This window comes from Mytilus galloprovincialis, chromosome 9 (genome assembly GCF_965363235.1).
Source record: "Mytilus galloprovincialis chromosome 9, xbMytGall1.hap1.1, whole genome shotgun sequence".
Lineage (NCBI taxonomy): Eukaryota > Metazoa > Mollusca > Bivalvia > Mytilida > Mytilidae > Mytilus > Mytilus galloprovincialis.
The window spans coordinates 14,930,433-14,940,125 of NC_134846.1; the positions used below are offsets into that span (position 1 = coordinate 14,930,433).

Here is a 9,693-nt window from a genome sequence, read left to right on the forward strand (position 1 = left end):
TTTATAAATACAGAATACATTATGTAACAGGAGGTTTTGAAAAGATGTTTGCAAATCAGATACACGCTAAAGATTTGTTTCATAAAATGGATAAAAGAACTTTAATAAAAAAAATCAGCAATGCATTTATAACAAATATATGCACATATGGAGTTTGCAGTATTAAATCTCAAAAATTGATTCTTGTACTGTATTAAACATTGTATTAATTACAAAATGCATATTATGATACCCTGGGTTGTTAAAAATCTAAATACATGAATAATCAATAACATATCTTATGTGTATACATTTGTCAATTTATGCAACCATGGAATTTAATATAAGCTCCTTTTGAATTGCAACAAAAACAGTAGTTGGAGGTTTAAAATTAGAACGGCTTTGTTTCCTATTTCAATAACTGTTGAGATTCGTTTGCTGATACATTTATTTTAAGTATTAAATCAATATATAATTCACTACAGTTTTTAATCTTGTTTTGTCAATTGGAAAAGAATCATGTTTTTAATCTTGTACCTTGATAAACAATCTTAATGTGATTGAACAAGTCCACCTTTGCACTAATGATATGAAAAACACATGAGGTTGCAATTTCTGTTCAAAATTTTCAGTTAAGATGATTACATTAAAAAAAAATCTGTTCCTGAACATATTTTGAATATTTGCTAGTGGATGTCAACCAAAAAATAAAACAAATAAATCTTTTATTTCAATTATTTTCTAATTTTGTAAGTCTGCTTTGTAATTTCACAGCTAATATAGAAAAAAAGGGGGAAAAGTACATTTCAAAATTATTTAAAAAAAACCCCGAAGAAGTTGCCTTTCTAATTTCTGATTTTTCATCTTCCATTTCAAGTCGAATAGTTTTCATGTCTAAAACGCATGAAATATGTCCATACCATTTAACTAATAAAACATAATCGCTTCTTGCCATGTGACTAAAACGAACATAAGTTCCAAATTCTCGACATTATCTCCCCTTATCTTATGTCTGCACTGCTGTTTCATAGTTGTTACTATTTTACTAAACATTATTTCCTCTTTTTCAGATGCCTAGAATGCAGAGTAGTTCCAGCCAGTGTTGCTTATGTTCTATTGGTGTGTTTATGTTTCTATTTGGCATCATAATGATAGCTACTGGTGCTAGTCTTATTCTTAATTACGGGATAGTAAACGACGATTTGTTGCTGCCAGAACTTAGAAACGATGAAGGAAAGAAAATTGTAGGAATTGTTTTAATATGCGTAGGGTTAGTTTTTGGAATAGTGAGTGTGTCTGTAAGTGCTTATTACTTTTGCGCGCCTGAAAAACATCCAACTATCAAACCGGATGATATCAGAAGCATTTCTAACGGAAGTACTTTGTCAGGTACAAGATTAACATCTACACAGAGACCTGGTTCTAGACCTGGTTCTAACCAAAGTGCACGAAGTGGTTCTAACCAGAGTGCAAGAAGTAATGGTCAAGGGGCAAGACGGAAGGTTAGTCCAGTAGATGGACCACTCAAACCGATCGAAAAATCTTCAGGGAGTCAATTTTCTCAAAGTATACCTAGTGTTCACCATAGATCGAAAAACAAACACAAAACAAAAAAGAAAAGCAAACGACTTGTAACAAAGACACCGTTAGAAGATATAAAAGAATTAGATACGGTGTCCAGGAAAACAATGGACATCGGTGACGATAATTACGATACTCCACGAAGCCCGAGTGAATTAGACTCTGCTTCGATTAATACTAGTGAAACGTCTAGTAGAGTACCAACATACCACGTGACAGATTATAGCATACAGCAGACAGATCATAGCATAACAGTGCAAAATAGGAGTAGCATAAAAAATTCGAATCATTATGACATGCAAACAAATAATAGTGAGATTGACGCATATCATAATGCACTTCCGGGCACAGCGTCCTCGGAAAACGACAGTGACGATCAAATCATAAATAAAAATAAAAGAAAAAATCATTCGCATGGTAGTCATGACAATCCAACTTTCGATGGTTGTGAACTAGAATCCACCGGAAGCGAGTCTACAATCAACAAAGCAATATTAAGTGATGTATACGATGAACAGTCCCAAACTTCATCTTTGTGATAGTAGTTTTTTTAATACAACGCTGTGACGTCTGCTGGTTTCAAGCGTCACTCGCCTGCTGAATTTATTTTGATTGGCTGGTCCATTCATGTGATAACATATTTGAACGAAGTGCTGAATATTATAAGTCACTGGTATTTTTTAATGTTCTATAACTAGTAGTTACATGTTAAAATGTGTCGTATGCTTTTGTCAAAATGTCAAATATCTCCGTCTTTAAAGTACAAATGAACTGTTTATTAGAAAATATTGAATGCGTTGCCTCCAAACGCTAGATTCATACAATGTAGTCATAAACCCTGCTACTGTTTTCTGGTACTTAAAATATTGATTATACTTAAATACTATACCAGCTGTCGTTTAGTGTTCTTCTTGGTTTTCAGAGGTCCTCTGATCGCTTCCTCTGATCGCTTCCTCAGAAGTGTAGAAGAACATGCACCAATAAGGACGATATGGTTGTATACATAAACGATAGAACTTTACAAACTTTTATTCTGAATACAATTCAGTATATTCAATTTTTTGAATTGTCCATATTAAACCATCGATAATTCTCAGATATACACAATTTTTTTTTCATTTGCTCATTATTTTTATGACAATCATTGTTATTTTATGCAATACGAAATTATTTCAAGTAGAAGTTAAAATGTCATTTTATAAACCTTCAATTTTTATCGTAGAAACAATTTTATTTCTGGACATGCAAGAACTGACTATTGTTTCTGATAAAACAGTATAGTTACGAAACATATTTTTTTATACATAAACCAAGGACAAACTGCGCCCACAATCTGCGAGTTATAAGGCTTGACAACCAATTTAATGCATTGCATGATCGTTTACATTACAGTCAGATTAAAGAAATTAAATATTAAATATTCACATTCTGAAAAAAAAAACATATACTATATACACGATCTAAAAACTAAAATCTCCGTTATAGCTTAGCATTTCATTATTCGTTCATTTAGATAAAGTTTTGTCTGTCACCTTTGGTTTAAGTCAGATGCTCATGTTTGTTGTACGAGTTTAAACAATCCTATTAACAATCGTTTTTCATAGTGTAGTCGGGTAGGTTATTCAGGGAGTACACTACTGACCAATTTTATTATTGTATTTATATATGAATTATTAATGTTAAGAGTTGTGGCAATCTAATTGAAATATCGTTATCTGATTAAGTTATACTCATATGAGTATACTCTTATATGTACGAGCACGCGAGTTAATTTAGGTTTGAATTGTGTGTGTGAGAGCGAAATTTTGGTGCACTTGATCAATGCAGAAAAGTCAGATTATAATCTTTTATTCTTATACATATATTTTGTTGAGTGTTGTTTAAACTGAACAGCTTTTTACATGCCATTTATTTTTGTCAATGCAAGTTTGTAATGTATGCAGCATAGGTAATCATTGTTAATTCTGGTCAATGCAAGCTCATGTAGTGTATCTGTTAGAAAGATATTTCATATTTTGTATAATTTAACTTATTTTTGTCAGTAAACGAAATATTTTTTATATCACCAATAATTACTGTATATTTTTCACCTATTTGTCGTGTAAACAGCTACATAGTTCGAAACCATTTTTCAATTCAAGAAGTGCGGAAAATAATTTTTCAGTTGATAAGTCTAATAGTATGAGTAGTTCTAATTCTTTTTTCCGAACACGGCTTGGTTTGTTAGGGAATGTGTCATTTTCAATCAGGTGAAGTTTATATTTGGGAATACAAAAAAATCGTAAGTTGTCATTTCATGAATCTAATAGTTTCCATTATTTATTAAATTCAACATGCAATTAAATGCCTGAATTCTATGAATATATTGTATACGAATTGCAAGTATCCGGTTTGCATAATTGTAGATTTTTGGATCATCCTTTTGGGACAAATTTCGTCTTTTCGTCCAAACAAAGATTATATATATATGGTCCGAAATAAAGAGTCTGTGCTCTTTATTGATATGACTACTTTTTGCTTATTTCAATTTCTTTTGATTACAACTTTTAAGAGAAAGATTAAAGAGGCTACAATAAGTATAATTTCTATGATGGGTTCGTCTCTTTAAAATTACTCATCCAGAATATGCATGAAATATTTGCCACTGGACGTGAAGCAAACATTAATCAATCATTTTTTTTGTCAAATCCTGCAATAATCCCTTTCCAAAGTGTTTAATGATTTACAGTCAAAACTGCTGATGAAACATTTTTTGTGATATTTGTCTAAACTTCTAATGTATATTGTTATCGATTGAAGATCGGAAATGACGTCATTAAACTTTCAAATGTTCACAATTGAAATCAAAGTTTTGAAATTCAGTACGAATAAATTTAAAATTGAAATGATCAAAACTTGCAGTTAATTTGAAACTTATAAAAGTTTACGACAATCATAGTGTGGGTTTCTTCTTAAAATATCATACGAAAGACGTTGCCACTAATATTGCCAAAATTCTGTCACTACCTATATAATAAAGCAGGATACAGGGATTCCTCAGGTACTATGTATAAACTGACATTATGTAATAATCATCTATGTCACCAGCACACGAATTTCACCACAACCTTTTTTATTTTAACGAAAAAAGGTATTTCCCCTGATTTTTTTTGAAAGGATGTAAAGAGAAGATGGAGTAAAAAATACATCCACAGAACATTAACTTGAGCAAGGAACACATAACCGTTCCCAGCTTGAACTTGGAACTTGCGAACCAAATATGACAATCTGAGAATATATTACATAGAACATTAAGAAAACAATTACTGATTGATAATTTTACATGACCTACTCAAACGAAAGACATTTAGAGTTAGAAATAAACTATTGTTCTCAGCTCGCGCTTTGAATATATTTAGATTTATATCAGGTTTATGAAGTTAGTGGTATAAGTGGAGAGTTGTCTCATTGGCAATTATACCACGTCTTCTTTTTTATGATGAGGAACATATTCCTTAAAAGTCATAATATTGATTGAAAATCATGAATTTAGCAGGTGATGATTTTTAGCCTTAACTCTCGAAGACTGATCTCTTAACAGAGACATTTTTTGGCTAAAGCCTAAGTACCTTAGACAAAATATAGCACAAGTAATAAAACAGCCATTTTTTGTATGTCCCTGAATACGAATAAGCTGCACAACATTTATATTACTTACATAGTTCGGTATCGGCAACTGTGATAGTGATGCATTAACCCTAACCTTTCTGATATTGCAATAAATTTGTGTATAATCAATATTGCAAATATAACGTCCGTTATAGCACTGTGATAAAAAACTTGATAATAAAAATAATAAAAACATCTTTAAGGGAATAGAGTAGTACGGCCTTTGAAATATATTATACAGTTCTGTCTAGATTGCTTGTCTTTGTATAAGTGAAGAATATCTTTATTATTATGTTATCTTATGATTTTTTTTGAAAATAAAAATCAACATATAAAAAAATATCAGGTGTTATATTAATTAAATTCCATATTTTACGAAACATAATAAGATATGGACAGTCATTGGAAAGCATTTTATACGCACTGATGTAGTTGCATCCAGCATGAACATTTGTGATTCCGTTCCACATAGATATAAGAAGATGTGGTATGATGGACAATGAGACAACTCTCCATCCCAGTCATAAATTGTAAAAGGAAAACCCGTATAGGTCAAAGTGCGGTCTTTAATACGGAGCATTGACTCACACCGAACAGCAAGCTATAAAGGACAAAAAAAAATTACTAGTGTAAAACCATTCAAACGGGAAAACGAACGGTCTAATCTATATAAAAACGAGAAACGAGATACAACTATGAACCACATCAACAAACGACAAGTACTGAACATCACATTCTTGACTTAGGACAGATGCAAACAATTGTAGCGGATTTAAACATTTTAATGTTACCAAACCTTCACCCTTATATGAAACAATATTGTAAAATCGCAACATAGAAAGACACACTATATAAATAACACATAGCTGAGAGGGTGATAGAGCAGAATGATACTCCGAGAAAACATTGTCAACCGAAAAATAAAAAAAGACGTAGTAACACAACTGAACATACACAGAACGAACACACATGTATTGATTGATTTCCTGTCCAAGTGTATGTGTAAGCTTATAACACACCTGGATAGCAAGAGCATTGCAGGCCTAATGTGGTCAAAACAATTGTATGTAACTTTATTTTCGTAAACCGAAGTACCTTGTTACTGTCGATTTCATTGGTGTGCAGCCAAAAGGTAATATCTTTGGTTAGTTTGCTTGTCAGTTGAACCCTGAAGTCATTATTAGGTCAGGTATACTTCCCTTCTTTCGAAGTAGCATAGTCCAACAGACAGACATGATCTTTGAAATAACATATACTGCTTTGCCACAAATCATGCTGCAAAGACCTGTCAGCTGAGTTGAGTCTCGTGTCTTACTGTGGTTAGCTCATTAAAAATCTGACTAAGCGTGCCAGTCTTTTACATAGTAGGGAATATTTATGCTTCATTTGACTTATCGACCTGTAAATCATGTATTTTTTCATGCTGGACGTTTTGCAGTCTTTAATCATAAATAAATCATATATCAATTGGTAATAACTTATTACCCTGTGCAACAAAGATGCAAAAAGGAGGCACATAAGTGTCAGTTATGTGTAGTCGTATCACCTTGTAACAAAAGGCTATGCATTCATTACTTCTTTTTTTTTTTACTTTACATGCATGGACAGAGTATCATTGAAACACTGTTTTATGCGTAAATGGCCAGAGGCTGAAATATAGCTGACCATGCTGCCCTTGCAACATTGATGGCCAGAGGCTGAAATATAGCTGACCATGCTACCCTTACAACATTGATGGTCAGAGGCTGAAATATAGCTGACCATGCTACTCTTACAACATTGATGGTCAGAGGCTGAAATATAGCTGACCATGCTGCCCTTACAACATTGATGGCCAGAGGCTGAAATATAGCTGACCATGCTGCCCTTACAACATTGATGGCCAGAGGCTGAAATATAGCTGACCATGCTACCCTTACAACATTGATGGCCAGAGGCTAAAATATAGCTGACCATGCTACCCTTACAACATTGATGTATTGGAAGATTGAGCAACACATACTCCAGAAAGAGCAGTTTCTATTCAACTATATATACTAGCTCGTACTGTATTATTGATGACAAGTAAAAATGTCATTCCAAAAACATATCTCAAGACACAAAGTAAAGCCGTTATATTCAACAAACATAAGAGAGGTAGAAGCTACGAAAGGGAAATTCAAATTTAAAGTCGAACATAAACTGGCAACATAATGGCAGAAAAACGACCAATTATAGACAAAACAAAATAGTCCATAAAACACAACTGATCATGAGTAACACGATCCTTTCCAATTACCGTGTGTGATTTTAAGTGATATGTGACACCATAACATTACAAATTACTTGTACATGTGTATGTAGGGTCTCTAGCAAAGCATTATGTGCCTGTCCCAAGTCAGGAGCCTGTAATTCAGTGGTTGTCGTTTGTTTATGTGTTACATATAATTGTTTTTCGTTCATTTTTTTATATATAAATAAGACCGTTAGTTTTCTCGTTTGAATTGTTTTACATTGTCATATCGGGGCCTTTTATAGTTGACTATGCGGTATGGGCTTTGCTCATTGTTGAAGGCCGTACGGTGACCTATAGTTGTTAATGTTTGTGTCTTTTTTGTCTCTTGTGGACAGTTGTCTCATTGGAAATCATACCACATCTTCTTTTTTATATGATGTAATGAAAGGACTAGTAAGTCACCATTATTTTCCACTTTGAAATCATCATTGCATGGCTTTGATATGGCCTATAATACAAATAAAATTGAGAATGGAAATGGGGAATGTGTCAAAGAGACAACAACCCGACCAAATAAAAAACAACAGCAGAGGGTCACCAACAGGTCTTCAATGTAGCGAGAAATTCCCGCACCCGGAGGCGTCCTTCAGCTGGCCCCTAAACAAATATATACTAGTCCAGTGATAATGAACGCCATACTAATTTCCAAATTGTACACAAGAAACTAAAATTAAAATAATACAAGACTAACAAAGGCCAAAACTACCTCTTGTCATCTGTAAAGCATATTTCGCTCGATAATTCAACGATTACAGCATTCAGTCAGATTTTGATACTAAGGGAGATTATCGTAATTCTCTTTTAGTTGTTTTTTTTAATTGGGTAAAAATGATTTCAGTTTGCTCCAACCAAGTATACATAAACTGTAAAATCTTTCAACTAATTTATTTTGCAGCCGTATGTGTGGCGTTTGAACGCTAGGTTGTTTTTTTCGCCTTTTGAAATGACCGAGGTGACTAGATTGTGGCTTCGACAAATGGGGCATATTCGTGGTAATCTCTGGTATCAGTTAGTTATTTCCAACAAATATAGAAAGGAAGGCCATATTATACCTCTATAACGTGCAATTGTGTTTTGAAATAAAAAAAACATTCTATTTGAAATATAGATCTTTGATTTCGATATCCTTAAATGTTCGAGCACGCGAGTTAATACAGATAGGTTTTAATTAAAAAAAATAAGAGCACGAAAGTAAAACATTATCCAATAAAAAGGGGGTAGTCTTTCATAACAACAGTAAAAAATGTAGAAATTTGTATATCATGTTTCTATAGTAAACAACACATAGGATAGACCATTTTTATTTACAGAAACGTCTTAAAATAGTACAAAATTATAAAAAAAAAAAAACACATTTAATGACATTTTCTTATTGATTGATTTTGATTGATTATTTGAATTGCTTTAAAGGTTACAACAACTTAATCTTTGTAATTTAGCAACCACTGTTTTTGTAATACTGTTATTGGAAACAGGATAGACAATGATACAGTATAATTAAAATTTAGATTTATCGCAACTTGCTTCGATGAAAGAGTGTAACAAAACCAGAGATCTATATTTGAATTAGGTTTGGTATATTATTAAGAGGATATAATTCAATTTGGTGATACATGTATATCGAAAACTAGATGTAACATACGTTTCTGTTACTAAAAAAACTAGTTAAAATGTATGGCAAAACTAAGTATTACAATATGTAGAAGGTCAAGGTGGTAATTTTTACAACATTTTGAAAATCAATTTTACAGAGATGTAATTTTCAGTACAACATAGAAATTTGATAATGGCAATCAATCTTTCTACACACAGTTGCATACAAAGACATATATTTTTCTCTCTCTTGAAACCACTTTATTGATAACATAAAAAGCGGCTTAAAGTTTTGTCGAAACTTATTTTTTTAACAGCGGAAAACCTTTTGAAAGTAGTAACAGAATAGGAAATCTTACACCGCTTATAAAAGGGGCACTAGCTACGAGATAAAAAAAATAAATGTGATGAATAGGAAAAATAAATAATAATTCTTTTTTTAGCAGCCAGTATTGTTACATTTTGTCAAAATAAGCCAAATTTTTTTTCGATGATGAATTATTTACTTGGAAGTGAATAATTCGACCTCATTGAAACCGTAGTCATGTGAACCTAAATTTAATCCCTTAGCTAAAGTTGAATTGCGCTTGAATAATGCGTGTTCCATTCTTCAAAGG

General features: G+C 32.3%; 1 protein-coding gene across 5 annotated transcripts in view; it reads left to right on the forward strand.

The window, feature by feature from the left end:
- Positions 1 to 5,550, forward strand: part of LOC143044493 (uncharacterized) — a 29,410-nt gene extending 23,860 nt beyond the window's left edge. For all 5 annotated transcript variants that reach the window (XM_076216543.1, XM_076216544.1, XM_076216545.1 and 2 more), the window contains one exon: positions 1,050 to 5,550. In XM_076216543.1, the coding sequence (XP_076072658.1) occupies positions 1,050 to 2,099 (1,050 nt within the window). In that variant the 3' untranslated portion in view covers positions 2,100 to 5,550. The remainder of the gene's footprint in view (positions 1 to 1,049) is intronic.
- The last annotated feature ends 4,143 nt before the right edge of the window (positions 5,551 to 9,693 follow it).